General features: G+C 48.2%; 9 protein-coding genes and 1 pseudogene across 10 annotated transcripts; all 10 read right to left on the bottom strand.

Annotated features, from left to right (window-relative positions):
- Window positions 1-568: 568 nt before the first annotated feature.
- On the bottom strand, window positions 569-913 carry TEOVI_000128500 (Zinc-binding domain containing protein, putative; the record flags this gene model as incomplete). The annotated part of the gene is made up of 1 exon (XM_067224529.1): window positions 569-913. The coding sequence occupies one exon, from the start codon at window positions 911-913 to the stop codon at window positions 569-571; it is 345 nt and encodes a 114-aa protein (XP_067080630.1).
- Window positions 914-1,309: 396 nt separating this feature from the next.
- Window positions 1,310-8,050, bottom strand: TEOVI_000128400 (DNA polymerase epsilon catalytic subunit, putative; the record flags this gene model as incomplete). Its single annotated transcript, XM_067224528.1, has 1 exon — window positions 1,310-8,050. One exon carries the CDS (start codon window positions 8,048-8,050, stop codon window positions 1,310-1,312), a length of 6,741 nt encoding a protein of 2,246 aa, XP_067080629.1.
- A 790-nt stretch (window positions 8,051-8,840) lies between these two features.
- Window positions 8,841-12,719, bottom strand: TEOVI_000128300 (PGAP1-like protein, putative; the record flags this gene model as incomplete). Its single annotated transcript, XM_067224527.1, has 1 exon — window positions 8,841-12,719. The coding sequence occupies one exon, from the start codon at window positions 12,717-12,719 to the stop codon at window positions 8,841-8,843; it is 3,879 nt and encodes a 1,292-aa protein (XP_067080628.1).
- Window positions 12,720-12,851: 132 nt separating this feature from the next.
- TEOVI_000128200 (uncharacterized protein) lies at window positions 12,852-13,292 on the bottom strand (the record flags this gene model as incomplete). Its single annotated transcript, XM_067224526.1, has 1 exon — window positions 12,852-13,292. The coding sequence occupies one exon, from the start codon at window positions 13,290-13,292 to the stop codon at window positions 12,852-12,854; it is 441 nt and encodes a 146-aa protein (XP_067080627.1).
- A 15-nt stretch (window positions 13,293-13,307) lies between these two features.
- On the bottom strand, window positions 13,308-14,528 carry TEOVI_000128100:pseudogene (annotated as a pseudogene). Its single transcript has one exon. A coding segment is annotated over exon 1 (1,221 nt).
- A 54-nt stretch (window positions 14,529-14,582) lies between these two features.
- TEOVI_000128000 (uncharacterized protein) lies at window positions 14,583-15,014 on the bottom strand (the record flags this gene model as incomplete). The annotated part of the gene is made up of 1 exon (XM_067224525.1): window positions 14,583-15,014. The coding sequence occupies one exon, from the start codon at window positions 15,012-15,014 to the stop codon at window positions 14,583-14,585; it is 432 nt and encodes a 143-aa protein (XP_067080626.1).
- Window positions 15,015-15,053: 39 nt separating this feature from the next.
- On the bottom strand, window positions 15,054-16,811 carry TEOVI_000127900 (pre-RNA processing PIH1/Nop17, putative; the record flags this gene model as incomplete). The annotated part of the gene is made up of 1 exon (XM_067224524.1): window positions 15,054-16,811. The coding sequence occupies one exon, from the start codon at window positions 16,809-16,811 to the stop codon at window positions 15,054-15,056; it is 1,758 nt and encodes a 585-aa protein (XP_067080625.1).
- Window positions 16,812-17,280: 469 nt separating this feature from the next.
- On the bottom strand, window positions 17,281-18,870 carry TEOVI_000127800 (HAD hydrolase, TIGR01456 family/HAD hydrolase, family IIA, putative; the record flags this gene model as incomplete). Its single annotated transcript, XM_067224523.1, has 1 exon — window positions 17,281-18,870. One exon carries the CDS (start codon window positions 18,868-18,870, stop codon window positions 17,281-17,283), a length of 1,590 nt encoding a protein of 529 aa, XP_067080624.1.
- A 688-nt stretch (window positions 18,871-19,558) lies between these two features.
- Window positions 19,559-19,963, bottom strand: TEOVI_000127700 (uncharacterized protein; the record flags this gene model as incomplete). Its single annotated transcript, XM_067224522.1, has 1 exon — window positions 19,559-19,963. One exon carries the CDS (start codon window positions 19,961-19,963, stop codon window positions 19,559-19,561), a length of 405 nt encoding a protein of 134 aa, XP_067080623.1.
- A 700-nt stretch (window positions 19,964-20,663) lies between these two features.
- Window positions 20,664-21,425, bottom strand: TEOVI_000127600 (uncharacterized protein; the record flags this gene model as incomplete). The annotated part of the gene is made up of 1 exon (XM_067224521.1): window positions 20,664-21,425. One exon carries the CDS (start codon window positions 21,423-21,425, stop codon window positions 20,664-20,666), a length of 762 nt encoding a protein of 253 aa, XP_067080622.1.
- Between the last annotated feature and the right edge of the window lie 177 nt (window positions 21,426-21,602).

Below are 21,602 nucleotides of genomic sequence, written 5' to 3'. Positions count from 1 at the left end.
CTGGTTTACGCACGGGCTCATCATCATCACTGTCAGTTTTATCTCGAATATTCTTCGGTGCAGCAATGAGAGCCGAGAACTTCAGACCCCGGCCCGCCTTTTCCACTGAGGGATTACTTGCTTTCAAAGCATCCGCAGCTTCGATGTAGTTCGACTCTCTCAGATATCGGTATACCTGGGCATCAAGCTCATCTTTTGGAAGACGTAACACAGACATTTAAAGAGATGTTCTTTAACTTTCCTAGGGCGACCAATAGAAAGCAAAAAGGGAAAAGGGAAAGATCAAAAGTGAGAAGTCGGATATGTGGACCGTTATCTTCCGTAGGTCACTGTCTCATTCATTGAAGAAGGATTCAAAAGAATGACCGCTCGTGGTTATGTATAACTTTTTTTTCACAGACAGATTTGCACGGAGACAAAACGCATCTCAATAAGGATTCAGCATGATGAATACAACTTCGTGTGGGTTGGTTCCTGATTTTGCACAACAGAGGTCAACGATCAAGAGGGGGTCCTGCAGGAAGCGTCGGCTGTTGGCGTACTTCTGTTCCTGGTACACCTTCATCTGTTATTTCCGTCCCCTTTGAACCCTCTTATCGTATCGTATATGTCGTAGCTTCTTTCCGTGTCTACTAGTCGATGCCCCCGGTTTGACCGGGTGAGGTGTTCGCGTACGATTAAAAATCGTTTCCTCCGGGCGTCCAATGTAGTACGGTTTCGTCGTTGTCCCACACTCTTCACAGGACTCCCCTTGGTACACGCGCTGTGTAGTCCTCGTAACCCACACATGAGAGGAAGTCCACGTGTTGCTGCACACCCGGCAGCGAAAGATGCCCGGACGTCTAGCCAGTGGTGGGGGAGTAAACATAATATGCCGTGGCCGCAGAAGAAGAAGAGCGGTGATAGTGAGCATAAAGAGGGTTGCTATAGATGGGAAAGTTTCTCCTTCACGCCAACATATAGACACACCCCACGTGTTTTTGACTGCTGCCGTGAGGCAGTGTCCGGAAGTCGCTACCTTGCGCGTGCACGGGAGAAAGAAGATCAGAAGAAGGGAAAGATATAGTGCTAGTAGCTACTATTATGGGACGGCAAAAACACGACCACCTTTTTACAAGCATTCGCGTGTGTTTCCTCTCCATAAGCGTTGCTCCGGTTGACAAGAAAAATTTGCGGCTCTCTGGCACTTCCTCCTGCAAGTATCATCTTGTATTCAAATATTTTTCTCTATAGAAATACCCGTTCTATATTTCGATTACGATCTCTATGTGTTACCGCCAGTTTGTGAAAGCTCCCTCTATCATGAAGGTTAGCTGAATTGAAGCGCTGTTTCAACACACTCCTCCAACCACGCAAACCCCTGAATGACAGCGACTTTTTTGAGCGCCTGAAGCTGAGTGTGGATTGGCTTTGCCTTTCCCACGAGAGGCCCACAACATGTTTGATTGATAGAGTTTGCTGTGACCTCGTGACACTTACCACAAACAAAGTCCTGCTTTGTATAGCTCATTACCAGTGTGTTTACTTTGCGTACGAGGTAAGACTCGACGGCGGAGGCGAATATGGGGGCACTGCATCCATTGCAGCGCATTCGTTTCTCCCGAATGCTCAGATCAAGAAGAACATCTGCATTACAAAAGCTACATTGAAACATCAGCTGGTGGCAATCGGTGTCTGCATCAGCAGTAATCTGTGCCAGTGGAGAGAAGGGACTCACCCCACACAGCCTCAGACAGTTATTTCGTACCTTTCCCAAAACCCCGTCGTTGGGGAACAGTTCCAATAGTCGACAAACCACCTTTGTGTACTCCAGTGCGACCGCAGCACCTGTTAGAGTTGTCTCACCAGCTGGGAGCCCCTTTTCATGGAGATCCTTCCGCTCCGTGAGGTCGTGAACCTCCTCAATAAGTTCGGTGTGAAGTTTTCCTTCAACCAACTTCTTGTAAACGCCAACTATCCTCGTAAGAATTTGTTCATTTTTTGTCGCCAACACGACTGTTGGATCCTCTTGAACCTCGACAAGCACGCTCTCCCGCGCCAACGCTATCGCGCGCAAGGTCCCCTCTATTCGAACCAATAAGATGTCCCTAACCTTTTTTGGCAGCTTACTCCATATGGTGAAGGAGTACTCAACTAGCATCTCGTCTAACACCACCTGATCTTTCTCTTTTAGAGATTTGCATCCTTCGCTCGTGACATACAAAAATACGTAGTCCCGCTTGTCAAGAATGACAAACGGGCACCAGTAACGAATCGGTTTCAGGGACAAGAGGAGGAGCATCGGCTGGTCCTTTAAGGAATCCACCATGAATCGTGCGAAGCTCACCGTATCTTGAATGGTGTGCTTCGGAGTCAGAACAACGATGGAGTCACCATCTACCTTCACCGTACGACCACCAAGCTTCGCAAGGCTAAATAAGACAGTTGTCAGTGCACGGTGTGCCAGCGTACTCACCAACTCTAACAGCCGCGGCTCGTAACATGATGAAACGGGGTCCCGAATCCACCGAGAGAAGCTAGCGAGAAGAACATCTGCTACAGCGTTGGTTCGCACTTGACCCAACAAATCCGAGACGAGATCTCGCAGTATGTTAAAGTGTGTGGTTACACCTTGGTTGCACAGAGCATGGGCATTAGGGTCATCGCCTTCTTGAATCAACTGTGAGAACAACACGGCGACCACATCGAGCCGCGCCAAACTAAACTCAACGCCCCACGAAAGGTAACCACCGGGCATGACAACCTGCCGCGGTCGCTCCTCTATGGAATCGAAGGCGATAGATACATCACGCGAGTTCCATAAGACATGGGCACGAGCATGCAGTGCTCTCGTGAAGAGCACATCCCAAGCATGGACACTCGTGTCTTGCATCAGATTGCATAGAGGGATACGGGAGAGGCGACTAAATGAGATGCGCTCCTCTACCCAAAGTAGAGATGCACAATAGCGCTGCAGCAGCCTCCGTGCGAGTAACCGTGTCCACCGGAATGGATCAGAAAGCAGGCGTTCATCCTCCGCTGCACCAAGGATACGGAGATATGGGAGTGATGACGGAAGGCAACGTTGTTCAATAAGTTGCGTCGTAGTGATACTACTTTCAAGGACAGCAAACAACGGTGAGCCCCCTCCTTCCATCACTCCATTTAGTGAGCGATAGACGAGTCGCCACGCATTTTCGGTATCTGCGACGACCTCCCACGTCACATCCAGCGGAACCTCAGTACTGTTGAGAGACTGTGCTGCCTCAAAGAACAATGTTCTCCAATTTATTGTTGGGGCAGGCGCCGAGGCTGGTTGAATTATAGCTACGAAAGCAGTATGATCGAAGTGGTTCACAAGCCCAATTATGCCGCGGGTGTCGGAAGCGACGTGAAAAAGAAATACAAAACGGTTAGACGAATTTTGGAGGTAATTTCCGGTGGGGACACTCGTAAGTTCATCTACGCTAAAAGTCCCTCTTGCATATGGTCTCTGCCTCGCGTTTCGCAGATAATCGTCAACTAAAACGTTCGCACAGCACCCGATTTTTTCAATCATCACCTCAGCTCGTGTAATGTGATCCTCATAAACCATGTGGACATCCTCTCGTCCTGTGAGTAATCCATTCAGCATTCTTTCGCCCTCTCGACCCGGAGGTAAATCAACATGCAACAGGTTTGTCGAGCTTCGACTTCGAGGTAAAACAAGCGCATTGGTAACAGGTTTCGCGGAGGGTAAAAATGCATTATGATCGGCATCAACAACAATGCGCCGTGGAACAATGCACCGGAAGGTGTAGAGGGTTTTATCCAGAGCTGCGATAACCGCCACCGTACCGTCGTCAGCTTTGTCCGTTCGTATTTCCATGATATGCCAGGTTGTCGATAGTGCTTTAGTTTTCACATCAATGAAGTGGCTGCTAGTTGGCTGTCCATCCGCTGTGAGTAACTCACTTTCTTTCATCATTTGTCGGCGTAACGTAGCGCGACGTGTCCACGCTTGCTTCTGCAGCTTCAACCAAGCCCCCACACGTGCATCTGCGAAGAAAGCGGCATCCATAGGGTGGTTGCTGTTCGGTGCAAAATACTTGGACTTTAGCATTTCAACATCCTCAATTTCATGTAACTCTGCCTCACGCACAAGGCGGTATCCCTCATCGTCAGACACATTAACGATACTAGCAACGTCCGAGTCAGTACCTTCGCTTTCTTGAAGGTAGTAAACATCGCCGTTAACCACCCCTGCAGAACCATTCTTCTTACGACGCACATCTTTCTCTCCACCGGATGAGGGGGCCACCCCATCGCCCGTAACAAGATCCTCCACATCAGGCACACCACCGTCACCTGGTTTAGCCTTGACGAACATATTTGTCAGCGTCGTTTGCTTGAATCTTGAGTTCAGTTGTTGAACACGCTTCTGAAGCCAGTCCGGGTACGGCACTCGTGGGACTGGGTTGGGGACCTGCTGTAGCGCGGCAGGAATCGTTATAATTTTCTGCACGCATGCGTTGTAGCGAGCAATGTAATAATCCCAGTCAAGCAAATGTTGAAGGTCTACATTAGCGGATATGGAGTTGTCACCCGTCCATTTGCGTAAGAAGTGTGTGCGAATGGCAGGATCTGCCCGGAAAATAGTGAGTGGAATCGCCCGCTCAGTAACTGGGCGGCCGCTGGGAAGACGCGAGATCACGAATTGGCAAGCAAGTCCCTTATCTTTAACCATCTGTGGACCAAGGAAGTCTCCAATACGTCGAGCTGTTGTCAGTGCAAGGGACTTCTGCGAGTCAGGATATTCTGACAGACGTCGAGTCATGTTGCTGCTCTCCGACAGCTTCTCAAGAATCTCCTCTGGGTCGTAGCCCTCGCCCTTGGAGTACAACATGTCGAGTGCGACGTTAGCTGCAACGGCCGCTGAGGCATACGATTCAACCAGGGTGGTGCCGTCCAAGAAGCGACGAAACACCTGCGATTGAAAATCCTTTATAAGCATCAACTCCCCACGTCGCTTGAGCTCGAACCCCTTCAAATCAGCAAGTCGGCCGTCCGGGTCAAACACGGCGTAACGTTTCTTAATACCTTTCCCCTCCTCCCTACTCGCTGGGAGCATCATTGCTAGATAGGGCCCATCAACTTCAAAATATATGGAGCACTCGCTACGGCGTTCGTACAAACCGGGTCCAACGCAAGTTTGGTACTGATGGTTTGTATATCCGTCATGCACCATTTTGTTGAGCACAATACAGGGGTAGGAAATAGTCACCTTTGGTGTCGATGGGTTAGTTGTTGTGAAGGTAAAGTTCTCTGGGAAGGTGTTCGGAAGGCAGCACCAAATGCCATCCGTATCCAATTCAAGGGTGACTCCAATCTGTTGTACTAGCGCACGCGCCATTTGAATCAGCGTGGCACCGAGGTATGTGACAATGCCAGCCATTTCCATGCTGTACCAGCGGCTCCCTTTGCGCATTACGTAGCCATAGAATGAGTTCAGAATGCACTTGTGAGCTAGCTGGAGGGACTCCATTTGCACACAACGACTTTTGCAAAGCTTGATTTCTTCGGTGTCTTTGGCATTGTCCAACCTCTTCTTCCACGTTTTGAGGGCCGCTTTGTACTCGTATCTGCGGTCTCGAAACAGACGCACTGTGTCCACGTAGAAGGAGTTTTCGCGCTGACAAACAACGTCGCTCCGCATGATCTCACGGGATTCGTGGATTTTGCCGTAAGCCTTCCTGCTGTACTCGGCAAGGCGCTTCTTGAGCATGTTAAACTTTGTGGACTCCTGTAATTTGTAATACGCCTTAGGGCCACCTGCATCCTCATCCTCATCGCTACCGGAGCCATCTTGATCCTTTTGGAACTCCTTATGCAGCAGTGCATTCCGCGCCTCCTGGCGCTGAAAGTTGTTCTCGTGCCTGTAGTCGCTCTTGACATCGTTCTGTCGTTTCGCGAAGGGGCGCCTCTTCTTTTCGTACGCAGTTCCCTCCAAAACATTGTCTTTGCGGTTGCCGTACGTTTTCTTTTGGACAGCTGATAGGTTGGCCTGCTGAATAACCGATTCCGCAAAAGACTCGTTCTCCAGCTGCGCCTTGACACGTTGATACTCATGGCGACCCGCTGTAAGGAATTCACCCTTCCATTTCCACGCCATAGTCCTTTTGCAGAAGTGTTCGTTCGTCGGAGAATTGAAACAACATCCCGCGCACACCTCAGCCTTCGGAATGGCGTAAGGTTGCAACCTATTTGTGAGAATAATGTTCGGGTACATTGCACCGACGTCCAGATGGTATATGATGGGCGTGGCATACTGAGATGGTCGATCACGTAGAACTTCAAGTCTAGCTTTGATGCTATCACGGATTTCCTCGTAATTTGTCACTTCATTCATCTTTACACTGTTTTCCACTTCTAATGAGAATCGCAGCGCGTCGTCGAGATCGTCGATGAGCTTTTGATACATGTCAGCACTCATTTGAAAATGTATGGGAATATCACTGCGGTAAACACCACTGCGAAGAGCCTCAACCCGGCCACCGATGTATGTTTCACTATCAATCAGGTGACCGTTGAAAAATCTTTCCAATTTAATCTCCTTCTTGTTGGGAAAAATAACGTTATTTGCATACGCTTGCACCATGAGCAACGACTCGCAAAGACCACCAGAGCCCTTCCGAAGCACGTCATCCGGGGCCATGGGAATTATCGTGGATAGTGAGTAAATAAAAGGATGAACGTACTTTTGGTAAAGAAACCATGTTGACAAGGCGTCGGAGACAGAGTACGACGCCATCTGTTGTGGGTTGCTTTGTGCAAGTGGCAACATATCCTCCGGATCGACTTCTATTGGCTCATATCCCAGTTTGTACTTCGTTACCGCCTTCAGACCTTGACTACCTTGCGGGAGGTAGCTGTCCCGCTTCACCCAGTAAAAGCAATCCAAATGCACTAATTTGTTAGCTACAAACGCCCCCTCAGAGTTCTGCGAAAAGCCCAGTTCTTCTCGCATGCTTAGATGGTGGAATAATGAGCGTGCGTGGATGAAAGGAAAGTCGAAATAGTCTCCGTTATACGTAACATACACAGTTGGCTGGTATAGACGCATCTCACTGTAGAAACGTTGCAGCAATGCCTTTTCATCTGGTTCATTAAAGGTATCAAATATCCCTTCATACTCGGGCTTGGGCGTGTATTCGAACTGATGAATATCTGTGGCCACAATTTCGCGGTTGACGATCAGATACCCACGCCCGTCAAGCACATACGAAATCATGTAAATTTGATCCACCTCAGGTTGTGGGAACTTTAGTGGTGCTTTTGTCGTTTCGATATCAAACGCACACACGCGTGGCATAGCCGGTGCGTATGCATTAAGATCACAGCGGATCAGCTGCGTTTCCCCTTCGTGAACTTTGACGTCATACCATAATCCCACAAAAACACCAAGGTCAATCCCCACACGCATGCTGTACTTCACGTCATATTCCCGTATTTCGTGAACCCAGTCAAACCACCTTTCTGATGCGGTGGTACTATTAACAGGGTCATCCTCAAATGTTTTGGCCATCACGTCCCCGATCGACCTGTCAAGTGGGTTGAGCAGCGTATTGCTTGCGCCCATCGATGCGTTTCGTTTCACTATCTTCTCTAAACGACCACGAACGGTAGTAAGGTCCTGCACATTAGAGAAGGAAACCTTTAGGTACAGGCGCTTGCGGCCGCTCAAATGGTTAATGAGGTCAAGGTCTTCTTTCTCCACAATTTCGATATGACAGATCAATTGCGGTCCAAACAGCGACATCATGCCGAGCTCTACCTCATGCTCGTGACCCTCAACTGCGGAGACAAATATGTAGGGATTGTAAAACAAATTTACCTGAAATACTTCACGCTCGTGATCTGTGAATAGAAGAACCAGCGCAGCGCGTACGCCTGAGCCACCATGCCGATCAAAAGCGGACTCCGGTGCTGCAACACTTGTTGGGTGATAATTAAACAGCCAACCGGTCCGGGTGCCACTCTCCATAATCGGCCACTCATCTTGTGGGGGTGGCATTTGTACGCTACAATTCATTAATAGCGGTGCCAAGAACAAGAAAAACAAAAAAAGAAAGAGGTAAGTATTTTGGAAGAGCTGCAGATTGTCCGGCAAAACCCACACCTTTCGTTCAAGAATTTTTGTATCGAGGGGGGGGAAGTTGAGGTGGAAAAAAGTGAGAGATCGTCCATCTATGGATGGACGAACCAGTTGAAATGGTTAAATGGGTCGTGAACACAGGACAGTGAGAGTTAGTTGAACGAAACCGCGGAAAACAAAAAAAAATCAAAGGTGATGACTCTTTTAAAGAACCCCTCGCACAGTGATGTGCCACCACGAACTCATCAGCTAACGTAAAAACGGGTTGATGCAACAAATTGGGTAGATCTTATAATATTTCTCCACCTTAGCAATGCACAGCGCACCGACAAGGTACATGGGTTAAGATTATAGCTTCCATGGCAAACTGACGAGGCGTCTCTTCCTCCTCTTGTCTGCCTGCGTGGACCCACCCGTGACAACACACGGGCAGGGAAATCAGCATCCGCCAACTTAACCGAGATGAAAAATACACAACACATCCAAATGATGTGTCTGCACACTATTGGTGCCACAGAACGCACACAACTGCTCACCGCAGTACCGTGCAAACAGGGGAGAAAATTTTTTTTAAAAAAGAAAAACGAAAATTAGGGGGAGAATGCACTGTAATACCCACACGCTCAAGGTACACCACCGGCTGGTTCCTCCAGGTAGGTTCAAGTTAGCGTGTGGTGTCTCTCTTCACTTTCTATAGTGAGTAGCTACCTGCGTGCAGTCTCTGTGTCTACCAGAAACTCAGCAGTGCGAATGCAACGCGTGCAGCCACTACGGATAAGCCAAACAAAAAGACCGTTCCCTCAAGTGGACGCCGCAACGCAACTACACCCATCCAACAGGCGACAAACATAAAGGTAAATGATCCCACTTTTGTTAGTAGTTTCAACTTCGGGTACCGCCTGCCCAAATCTCCCATACTGTATTCTAAGCGCTCAATCGTCCTCTCTCCCAATACCTCCTGCGATTCTAACCTTTCTCTCTGCTTTCTTTTCTTACCTTCCCGTCTCCCCTCACCGCCGCTACAGTTCGTCCCACCCACATATTGCATCTTCTTGGCGCTGCCACGATCTGTGATGCCGTCTTGATGAAGGAGTGCAAGGTACACCGTTCCGTAGACAACAGCTAAGCAGCCCTGAGCCACGGTAAGAGCAATAATTTGTTCAGGCAAACTTTCAAATCTCTCTGAGTCTGTTAGAGTTTCCGTTGGCAACATAAAGTAGTTTCGTATTAGAAGTCCACTTCCTTCAAAGTGAGTCGCCAACTGAATCGGGAATATAACAAGCAGACACAACTGTTGGTACCTTCGTCCTGTATTGGTAAACATTTCCTCAGGAATGCACCAGAGAGAAGCAAGCGCGAAAATGCAAGATATGTTTGTGGTGACATACACGTGCATCCAGTAGACGGTGCTGTGCAGCACCATAGGAGCCAACCACAAGAATGCAAAGGGCCACACCGCCAACCTGCCTGACGGCCGCCTAATCAACAAGGGTCGGATCACCTTGAATAGAGGCCACAACAAATAATACTGAACTTGCATCAACGACACCGATAGGACCGTTAAACAGTAACTAAACACCAAATGTACCATGTGCTCTAGTGTTACGTCCGCTGGAACGGCCGCCACCATGCGAATCCAGGAGTGCCTGCACGTGTCCAGCCGTGGTGGCAGCGCACACAAGAATACCAGCGTGAGTGCTTCCGAAAGACTCATCATGTCTGTGATATTGCCACCCGACACCCGTGGTGGCTCCTCGTCGAGGCACACAGACAGTGTTTGTCTTACCACATGAAGGCTTGCGAGCTCGATCCCCAGGCCAACGGCTATGGCAAGAATGGTCGGCGATACTTCGAAAAATCCTCGAACTCCCTTCTCAGGTTCACCCCCGCCTCGCGCGAGGCGGGGCACGTGGAAGACAACTATTATAACGAAGAAGAAAAGCACATAGCAACTAATAAGCTGTATGGCGACAGAATATGTTGTGCCAATTGCCATCCACCGCAAGCTGTCGTAGTTAAGGCGCCACAGCCAATAACTGGGCTTGATCCACTCAGGGGACTGGTGCATCTTCGTGTCTTCGAAATCCATCTTTGGCTGTATGTCAGGTGTCAGCACGTAGACCACATAAACATTGGTTACGTTGAAGGGCGTCGTGTGAAAAGGGCGCCAACTGTATGTAAATGAACTAACATTTTCCCCATACGGGCCGAAAAAGTACTGATTCTGGGCCTCCGGTTCATCTAACGCAACTTTCTCACCTCCCCTAAACGTCACACGAAGGGAACGCAAAGATCCACATATGGTGACGGGGTAAACTGTTCTGTTTTTCACGTACAGAGATAAACTAGTTTCCATTTGGGAAACGCGCATATTACGAATAAGGGAGAATCTCCCGTACTTCTCCACGGAGATGTTTCCACTCAACTGCGAATAGAGTGTGGCGTCGTGAACCTCCGGTGAAGACAACTCGCGCAATGGGTCAATAACGTCGTGCTGCACAAGGGCAAAGTGGCTCACATTTACCTTTTCATTCCGAACAAAGAAACAAAATCGTGGACGAAGCCGCAGTGACGATTGCTCTCTACGCCTCCGTAGAACCTGGAAACTCAACGCGGTGCGGAGAACCGTACCCTCAGTAACGTTACTATCCTTGCGCCGGTAAGGAAGATGCAGCTTAGCAGCCAGCCGCACTTGTAAATTAGATTGAGATAAAGGCTCCTCATTTTCTTCATCAGCAACTAAAGTCAACTCCGGGAGAATTACTTCCTCCGCTTCGTATGTTGTTGCCCCAACAAAAATATGTAATGGGCTCCAGGACTCAGTGTCTTCATCTTCACTGACGGGTAGATCTTGTAGGTTGAGTGTGCTCTGTCCGTCTGCACAGAGCCTTGTCAGACCATTCATAAAGTGCCTTCCGTCAGTCATGTGGTACTTGTCATTTTCAGAATCGTAGTGAAGGGCAGTAGTGAAGCGAAACTTCTCCGCACGGTAGGCATCTGAGTTTCGGCTCAGCGTTTCAAGAACCATTGGGAACATTCGCTCCCTTCCCACCGGAAGGGTCGACTCCACACCAACAAGTCTACCTGCCTCGCCGGTCAGGGATGCCACAACGGTATAATACCCTGCAGAATCCAGCAACTGAACCGCGTACACGAGACCGCGGTGGCTGAGGGAGATACCACATCCCCGCAATTCTTCTGTGCATACATCTCTACGACCTGCATACGGCGGTTTCGTTGCCAACAGCGGTCGATGCTCAGGTGACGTCGAACGTCGACTGACAGTGCGCATAATATGAGAACTTCGCGGTGGAACAATATCTTCGAGGGCTCCACCGTGAACACTGACTAGACTGACACGCTCCAACCGCCCCGCAATGTCCGCATGTGGGACACTATTCAGATTTTTCAAGAGCTCGTAGGTGCTGGACCCCGCAAGTATTTTTGACCAGTTACGCTGCGTGTTACTTATATTTGCGTATGGCACAGTTACAGCGTCCTGTATGGTTTTCTGGAAGTAGACAGCTGGTAAATCGAATAGCAGAGGCGAATAGCGTAGAGGTGGGCCCGCCATAACCAAGCCAGCGTACAGCTCAGGTGCAAGCAAGGCGGCAAATACGCCTAGAACACCGCCAATCGACTCTGTCCACAGCCATATCCCCTCACGTTCCACCCGTTGAACTTCTTGTCGTATGCGTTCAGTAGAAGAAAACATGGCAACCTCCTTTTTCAAGGTTGAACAGGCTGAAGGATCAGGTGAGTACTCACTCCATGTTCCACACGCACTGTCAACGTACTCGTTTTCCACAGAAGCAGCAACGGGTATCTCGGAACGATTTCCTCCTGCGGCGTGCCGAAGGTCACCTGGTGGCTGCTTGAGAACATCGTGGTAATGATCTAGGAACCTTCGGAATAGTTCATGAACGCTATGATTCAGGTACATCGCTTCCCTCGCCATAACGATAGCACTGTGTGCATTGGATTCTTCAAGAAAGTCTGGCGCAAATAACTCCACACCCAACATTGGTGTATCAGCAACCACCATATTTTCCGCCCTTCTCTGAATATCTTTGGGGATCTGTATGCCGGCTCTGGGTAACTCCGAACCCTCATTCTTGTACAACTGAAATATCTTGTTCCTCACCCTCTCACCGTAGTGAATGGCGTTGTAACGCCGCAACCTAACGACGGACTCTCCAACGACCCTTCCGAAGAAACGCATATCTTGATAACAACCAGCGTTCCCATGAATATAGATGACAGGGACATTGGGAAATGCCTGAGGTTGGAGCTTTCGAAATGAATCAGTTTTGTTATCACGGTACCGCCATAATTTGTAGAACTTTCCCGTGGGAGGGTCGAAGGGGAGCTCCACAAAGGTGGGGTCCGCTTCAACAAGGATTGCCTGAAGATCTGTGCGAACAGTCGTGGTGAGCCATCGCACTGCTGAAAACGCAAAAAACAATGTGAATGATGCTGAAAGAAGAAGCACGAGGAGTTCTTTCCTTGACCAGGCACGGAAACAGCCTACCACTGTGCTACCTGAAAGAAGACCAACCGGCAAAGGGACAACGGGTGACTGGCGACGACCCCTTTTTCCCACCATTTTCGTCCTTAGTTAACCTTCCTCCTTCCCCCCCTTTCCCTCTTGATTTAGTTCCTGTTACCCAACCCCACCCTTCCTTGACCTATCAGTCTTAACGTTTTGTCCCAACCCTTAGAAAACGAAAGAAAAGAGTTAAAAGAGATGCAAACGGATAGCTGAATCCACCAAACAACGTGAAAAGGGAGGAAGAACATACCGAGCGCGTTGGATGAATCGTCCCAGTAGGGCAGGGGAAAAAACCATGAAAGTCCCGCGATGAAAAACACGTTCAGCGAGTGCGCTTGAAGGAAGAAGAAATCCGAAGGAGAAAAGAAACAAACAAGGAGTGGGAGATTCAACTAGTGTTCTGGGCCACCAGCTCCTCGCACCTTCCCTTCTTTTCTCCTTTAAAAAAAATAATAATAATATTGCAAATGAATTTGCCAAATGCGTCAGTACAGTACCCTTCTGAAGTAAAACGAAACAGCGAATAGCCGCATACACAAACAAACTAACAGGCGACAAAAAAAAATGTAACGCAAAACCACCAAAAGAAATTGATACTCGAAACAAAGTGCCCTCTACAAGAAACATGAGCACGCATCTCTGTCACTTGTTCAGTGCACGTCCTGTCGACGCCGCAATGTATATCTTACCTCCTGTTTTCTCCGCCTCCTCCTCAAGGATTTTGGTTTGACGCCACTTGAGAAATATAAGCGCCGTAATCGTAATGATCTCTTCGTCTACCATGAAGAACGTAACCCAAATGGAGAACCAAATCACCCAATAGCGCAACAACGTGTCCTTAAGCTTATCCCAAAAGTCAATCGGCTCCGGTGGCTTCTGCACCCGGCACTCAAACCGCAGATCTTTTTCGGTGTGACTCACCACAAATTCTCCCTGTTCAATGAGGCTGTGTGTTTCCTCCGGCATGGGCCGAACAATTAGTTTCTTCCACATCTTTTCTGTGTCCTCCACAACCAACTCAAAGTGCCCCTTCTCCTTCACCGCCGGGATGTCGAGCACACGTTTCAAATCCTCCTCGGTTTTTATGTCCTCCAGTGGGAGACCCAATGCAAACCAGCGGCGACCCGACGTCGGAGCGAAGCGGCAGGTCCCGAATAAACGCCGCTCAAGCAACAAGAGATCACTGAGAAGTCTGTCGGACTCCGGTGTCGACGTGCGAACCTCAAGAAGTGTGTTATGTACAGTTCGTGTGATGATGGTGTCACGACGTACATCAAAGTTATAATGATGTAGGACAAACCGTGTGGCTTCTCCCTTCAAGGCGGTACTGCCAGCAGTACTTAAGTAGAAACCAGCAGCCATTATTGCCTCGTGTAGCTGCAGACGATGAAAAGGGTCGCTAACAGTAGGCTTGTACAACTCGGCTCGACATTGAGTAATACACTCGTCTAAAAGGTTACGTGCGTCGCGCTTTTGATGAAAATTAGACAGGTCCGACAGTAGATCCAAGGCGGGAACAAGCGGAGCAACCCCCAAAAAGGGTGAAGCATCGATGGCCGCCTTTTTTGCAGCGTCAAGTTGGGCGTCTTTGAGAACATGTGGAAGTTGCACAACATTGGTGGGCACTAGTGCGGTAAAAAGGTGCACACGTCTGACAAACGTACGACATAACATAGCTTGATGATGTGTACGCCTATCTAGAGCAAATGTAGCGCTTAAACCCCTTAGTGAGTGCCTTCCCCACTTCTTACACCTCTTCCCTCGTGTATCAGGGTAATTTCTACTTGCACTCGACGTATAATAGGCCACAAATTGTGGTACGGAGAAAGGAGTTCTTTCACTAGAAAGAATAATGATAAGCATAAAGTGTTCGTTTATTAAGCAAATAATGGATTGGATCAATTGTAGTGAGGGAAATTAATGTAAATAATAATAATTAATATATATATATTTATACGTGTATATGTTCCTTGTCGCGTCTCTCGTATTGGTTCTGTACATCACCGCGTTGATCCCCCACACACAGGGGGAGGGAAAACGCATAGTCCACACGTAGTGCATGTCATTTCGGACGAGGAAAGCGGGGATTTCAAGCTCCAAATTCGAGTTCAAACGAGTTGGCAGGAGACATATCCGTCGCGTACTTCTTGCCGGACGTGGAATGGATGGGTCACATGCGGGGAAGAATTTGCACACGCACACACACGAAAAAAACAAACAAGAATAAGTAAAGGAGGCGACCGCAGAAGAGTGAGGAAGATGTGACCAGTTGATAACGGTGCTAATAATGACAAGAGCAGTAGCGTTAGCACAATGGACACCGTAACGTAAAACGGTTCCCCTCAGCATGAAGTTTTCCACTCTGATGGTTTGCTACCTACAACGCCTCTAATCCAGAGCAAACAAATAGCGATTGTGAAAAGCAACCCCAAACAACTTCTCCGACTTCTTCGCAAAGTTGTATTCAATGCGACTCGCTGACGTTGCGGTCAACTCACCAGTTGTGGCTGCTTTGGCAGCAGAAGAGCCAGTTGTTCCATCGCATGTTGCTGGTGAAGGCTGCGGTACGGTCTTTTGATGTACCTGTGCTTCCCTACCACATCCATTACCTGTCACCCTCTGTTCAAGCCCAAGTTTTCCGCGGATATAACGACATATAGATCCAACAATCGAGTCAGGAAAATTTTCCAGCATTGCATCGATAGAATCACCTTTGCGCGTCTTCGACTCTAAACGGTGAAGCATGACAGTTAGCTGCCCTGGGGGTAACTTATCCATTTCCTCCTTGAGTGCAGGCGGGATTTCGCCCTGTTGAACGGCAGCGAGATTTTCCACATAGCTCTTTCGCTCCTGCATGACCTTCTCCTCCTCTTCCCGGAGCCGCTCCATCTTTTGTTTGTGTTCAAGTAGTTCCTTCTCTCTTCGCTCCCGTTCTATACGCTGCTCCTCCTCCTCAAGCAAAGCCGCATCGACGTCGGGTTTGGTGCCAAGGTCTGATGTCTCATCAGGAAGTTTCACGCGCAGCTTTAGCTTTAGTGTGCGTGTTTTCCGTACAAATTTGGCATCCTGCAACTCCTCGTCAATCGGATAACCAAGCGGGACTGTGAGAAAGGGAACACCGTCTTCGCAATCAACATAGAGTAATTCTATGCGCTTGGGCGATACGCGAACGTCTACCTCTGCTATTGTTGTCACGGTTGGTATGTGCAGTTCCACAAGGTAAGCGGCTGGCACGGTCTCGCGAAAATACGGGTTAATAGTTGGTTTGGAATGAGTAGACCAGTCGTAGATGCCCTCACTTTCAAGTCTCATAACGGAGGGTTTTGGTTCCTCCGGTGGTGACGGTGAGTTTACAGTAGGGGGAGGCGCGGGTGCGGCTGCGGGTGCGGGTGCATCTGTTATTTCTTGCACAAGTTTCCCTGTCCCACTACGGCCGCCAACATTTGTCACTGGGGAAGCTGCGGTAGCATTTGCTGGGAGACGAATCTCATCTCCCAAAGCATTGGCCACCTTCGGGGTTGTGGAAAGTCGAATTCTCTGCGGCTCCAGTGTTCCCTTAACTCTAAAAGACATGTTTCTATACTCCTGCAGGTTTAGTGTTGGCTCTGATTTTTGCTGAATCCAGTGGATACAGAGCGAAATGACGAAGCACCGAAAATCGTGATCTTGAGTGCATCTATGGATTGTCGAAGGATTCACAATGACGTCGTACACCTTACATGGCTTGCCGCTTTTGTCAGACTCAGCACGCGCTTGACCACAACTTAAGGGAATACGAAATTTAACCTCCGCTTCATTATCGTCGTCGATAGGTATGGGTTCGGCGATACGCTCGTGTTTGCACACATTCACAAACACCTTTCCTCCTCCCGCCACCTTGCACTTAACGCAGAATCCGGGTTCCGGAAGAATGTACATCCACTGTCCATTTTCATCACTATGAATCTCTTCTAACTTGGCCTTGGCTGATTTCATACTCTCTTCCTGGATCTTTTTCTGTAAGTCCGCCAACCACTTCTCTCGTTGTGGATCCCCCTCAGGTGGAATATTTTTAATATTTTCTTCACCACCCATCGCCCGCTGAAAAATCTCCATGAACTGCGGGTTCTGAAGGAGCGCCGCGCCTGCCTTTTGCGTGTCGGTCATCGAAATGAAATTTGCAGTAGAAACCTATACCTTCTTCCTTTCCTCGTGTGGTAACTTCAACAACAGCAGAAACAAACTTGGATCATCATGTCTGAATATATAATTGCACATGTCGCTTCTCCTCTTACACGTAACGTCGAAGCAACAATATTAATGAAACAAAGGTGGAAGGGATGACAAGGGGGAATAAATATTCCAAGTGCATACCTTATTTGTTTGTGAGCATTTCTCCGCCGAGTAACTTTGCTGCGGGGCGGATCAACTCTCTCCACCGTGTTTTTGTGACCCGGAAAAAAATAATAATATTATTACACTCAAAGCGTAAACCGCACACGCACCTGTAATATTGCTTCCACTGTGAAACCTGATTCCGAGTGTAAACGTACGCAAAAAAAACAAAAAATAGGGCATGTTTCCTTGACTACAAATAAGTCACAAGGCAACATAGGTGACAGGACACCTTTACACGTTAACTGAAGCCATAATCTTCATGGAGATCGACAGGGTTAGGCATGCCATAGTATTTCTTTTTGTTCTGAAGCATTGCGTTCTCCGGGAAGGCCAACAACTCCCGTGCAAAGTGGTCCAATGTGGGAGCAACGTAGTGTGGCGTCTTATCTCCATTCTTTTCCATCCATTCGAATTCTGTATCATTCTCCGATTTCGTGCGATACACTACGGGCGTCACACCTACACCTGAGAGAACGTGCACGGACGTCCATTTCCCCCCTCTTGCATTGGCACCCATTATATCCGTGTCAACATTGTCACCAACCATGAAAATTGCACGCATATCTTCCGGGTTCCAACCTAGACGCGAGGTAACCTCCTTCATCCTGCGCTCAGCAAAGGCATAGGCAATGGCGCGTGGCTTGCCATAAGTTGTCACGTGAAGGTTCTGACCAGTGAGGCTGTAAAACACTGCATGAAGCATTTCACGGAATGCTCCGTTGCCAAGTCGAGGAAGTTCCGCCTCGGCCGCCCACAGAAAGTCATCACTGGCATAGTAAAGGGGAATGCTCTGGGTACTTGACACGTACTTACCCACTTTACCGCGCGGCGAAAGCAACACATCAATGATCGTTTGGATATCACAAAACGCGTCCTCCGGTTCACGAAGTACAAATACAGCGGCAATCTCTGGAAATGGAACGTTAACATCTGAGACTTTCTCAAGTGATCCCCATCTCCTGAAGGGAACCAGCTCCGGATGCTCCGCCTGAAATCGCTGTATTGATATAGCCCCATCAAAACCGTACGCCTTAGCCACGTTGGCACTCTCTAGGGAACCAACAATCAGCACTTTCTGCCCTTTGTACATTTGAGCCAATAGTTTCATCGGGGTGTGAGCGAGTAAGACTTGAGACGCGTCAATTGTACAACCCAACAGCCGCGAATATTCTTCTGCCTTCTTTTCCTCGGAGACTCCACCACCGTTTGTCATAAATAACAAGGGAATCTTCAACTCCATTAACTTGCGAATGGCCACATCAGATCCCTCAATAATCTTTCGCATGCGATACACGACCCCGTCAACATCGAGAACAATCCCTGCCGTCCCATGCAACGGCCAGCGGAGTTCATTTCCGCGGCGCTCCACAGAAGACTCAAATTTGTATGGAATCTTTTGATGCAAGTCCGCTTTGAGCATGTCCAGCACATCATCTGAGTAACCGCCACCGCTCGATGGCGCGGCATGCGTTTTCAGTCGTGATGCATAGTCTCCGATGGCAGCCATTTTATTATTGTCGAAGTAAATCACAGGTTTTGCGCCGTATGGAACGAAGTCACGGCGCTCACGCAAAACAGCTTCGTTCCGCAAATGTAGCTCTTCTATTCGAAGCATATCAGAAGGGGATAACTCCTCGGTGAGAGCTTGCCTCTCCATTTCTTCATGGCGGGATTGCATTTTCTTTTTCGTAATCACTGGATTGCTACTCTGCATCAAGCCAGCGAAGAAATCATCAGCAGCTTTTCCATCGCGCTCCCACGGGGGAATAAAACGCCGTCGCAGTAGCGCAGTCGGCCTCGCAATTCCTCCCCAAGAGGCGGAGAACATTTGTCCCCCTCCCTATTAATCGCAAGTGACCCCGCTTGCTGTATCGCCCTCGATACTGCCTTACCTACAGTATTCTTTTTTTTTCTTTTCTTTCACACTTTTCCGTATACAGGTGTTGCCACCAGCTTCACCCGCGAAAACATACACACAAAAAAAGCGGGAATATGAAAATGAAACCCATCATTCACTTTAGTTCTTTACTGGCTGATGTGGTTAAAGGAAGATTGCACACACCCGCAGACGCACATGTACGAAAAAATTCTCTGCCTAGCTGCGTTGTGTACTGCAAAGTTAAATCTCAGTGCTATTTATCATTCCCTCTCATGTAATGTACAAGTGCATAAATATGTTTGTGATCATCCATCTGCGTACGCCTATGAAACAAATTGAATGAGTTATAAATTGCATTTCAGGTGCGACAACAATAACGGCAAAAAAGTGGCACTTCCTCCCCTCAGCGTAGTCCCAGAGATTGTCCCGCTGCACATACACATGAAGGTCTCCGATAGCCCTCCTCCAATTTGTGACTTTGAGGCAAGTTCTGCGGGTTGTGAACCCTGCTTAATCATCTCGCTGCCCTCCTGTACATGATTATCAAGTTTTCTTCCTTCGCACAAACCACAACGCTCGCTCCGTCCGTGTTTGTACGGAAGCAACAACAACAACAACAAAACGGGAAATTGAAGTTTCAACCTTTGGCATCTTCCCTATAAGCCAATCCACTATTTTCCAAACCAGCTCTATAGCTATTGTTCATGTGTTGCACCAGCGTTACTGGTGGCAGCTTGGCGCACTCTTCAAGATCTGACTTCATACGGATCAGTACGCCTTCCACGAGGCTTAACAATATAACCAAAAGTATCAGCAGAGCAAAACAGATGATGTTTGCCATATTCATGTTCCTCAGTGAGTCTTTGAGCGTGATGGCCGTCAATATATCGTCCACATTTCCCAACCCAAGCAACAGTTCTTGCGGAAGGGAGTTGACGGTACGAGATGTGGCACTAGTCCACAAGACGAATAACACAACAGAACAAAATACAGAGAGCATACACAAGGCAAAAATGTTTGTGGTAACCAGCAGTGTGTGCATAAGTCCTAGAGTGTGGCTCTATGGAGACAATGTGATAAATAATAAGGAACACAAACATTAGGAGGTAGAAGATAGATGAAAAACAAACAACAAGAAGCTATGAGACAAATAATGACAACACATCATGTTGGAGGGGAAGATACCGAGGGCTACGCATCATTCAGTTGCAGTACCCACTGCAGACGGGTACATGCATGTATGCATATATGTGTTTGTCGTGAAAAAAATCGCGACATGTTGCATGAGGAGCCACCAGTATTTTCCATCTTTCGCCGACCAAGCAGGTAGCTGCAACAATCACGGTAACATGGATTAAGATCGGAGAAAATATATATAAGAGAGCCACAACTAGAACATAACCAGTGGCAACTAGTGACTGCATTGATAAATGTAACTTCATACCCACCCAACCACAACAACTGAGGTACCTAAGTTTATCATACCCCGTACTCCTTCCTGGAAGTGGAGGTGTGCCCTACGCGCAGGTTTTCGAATCCTACGGTACGCCATAACCCTCAGAAACTCCACCAACATGGGTGAAATGTACGTGAATGCGTATGTGTCTGTTTGTTTGACGGCGCGATAAGTATCGAACAGAAAAAAGTTTACGATAAATGGACAGTAAATCTGGGTCCACAAACTTCCATTACATCAATTCGTCCCGCGAGTTCGCGGTTAAATAGGAAAATCATACGAACCATTAAATAAGTCGCTTTGACTTGAGATGCTGGTGAAATCCCTGAATATAGTCTTGCGTGCGCTGCGCAACCTTACGCTCCTCATCATCCTTTGCTTTTGCTCCCAACCATTCTGTCATGTCGGTTCCGCGCGCCTGTCCCTGTAGAATCCCACGCTGAAGCTCAACACGGCGAACTTCGTTGCGTGACTCCGCAACAGCGAGCGCACGGCGCTTCCAGAATTGCTCGTGGTAAATGTTAGCCTCCTGCTCAAGGCGAATGGGATCCTTTTGACGTAACACTTCAATATCTGTTAACAAATCACGAGTGCGCTGGTCCAGTAGGTTCTCACCCAGTTGTGCTTGAATGACGGTTTGCAGCTTGGCCACGCGGTAACGGGCAATAACTTGTGTTCCAACAAATAAAAAGACAAATCCGACGAACCACTTGTGAAAGTCGGTAATAAACCAATACCACGAGGCAATGTGATTTGTGGGGTGAATATAAACTGCTTTCGTGGTGTTACACAAAACTGTAATGTTGCGCCGCTTCGGCACCTCTTGAGTCTTACCGAGTGCATTTGAATTCCATTGTTGTTCCTCCTTTTGCTGCTGTTGCTTCCCACCGAATGTTTTGTTTTCACCTGAAGTCTCGAAATCACCCTCTTCGCGAGCGCATGTCGCCTGCCAGCGCTGTGATGACGCAACTACAGGCACATGCAACGCCGCGTTCGTATAAAAGAGAGTCAAACGAGACGTTATGGAGTGAAAAGCTGTTCGTTTCATATGTTCTACGCCCCAATCGTTACTAAATATATATTTATTTATTCGAATCCTTGTGCCGTTTCCCTCTTTCAGCACCGCACGCGGCCACGATCTAAGTTGGTGAGGAGCTAAAACAATGAGACAAAAGTGGACGCAGTGTGACACACATCGATTGAGTTTTTCTTTGTAATATAAAAT

This window comes from Trypanosoma equiperdum (genome assembly GCF_001457755.1).
Source record: "Trypanosoma equiperdum strain OVI genome assembly, contig: ctg_337, whole genome shotgun sequence".
Lineage (NCBI taxonomy): Eukaryota > Euglenozoa > Kinetoplastea > Trypanosomatida > Trypanosomatidae > Trypanosoma > Trypanosoma equiperdum.
The sequence above is the reverse complement of the archived record's forward strand: the minus strand, read 5'-3'. Positions and strand labels throughout refer to the sequence as shown.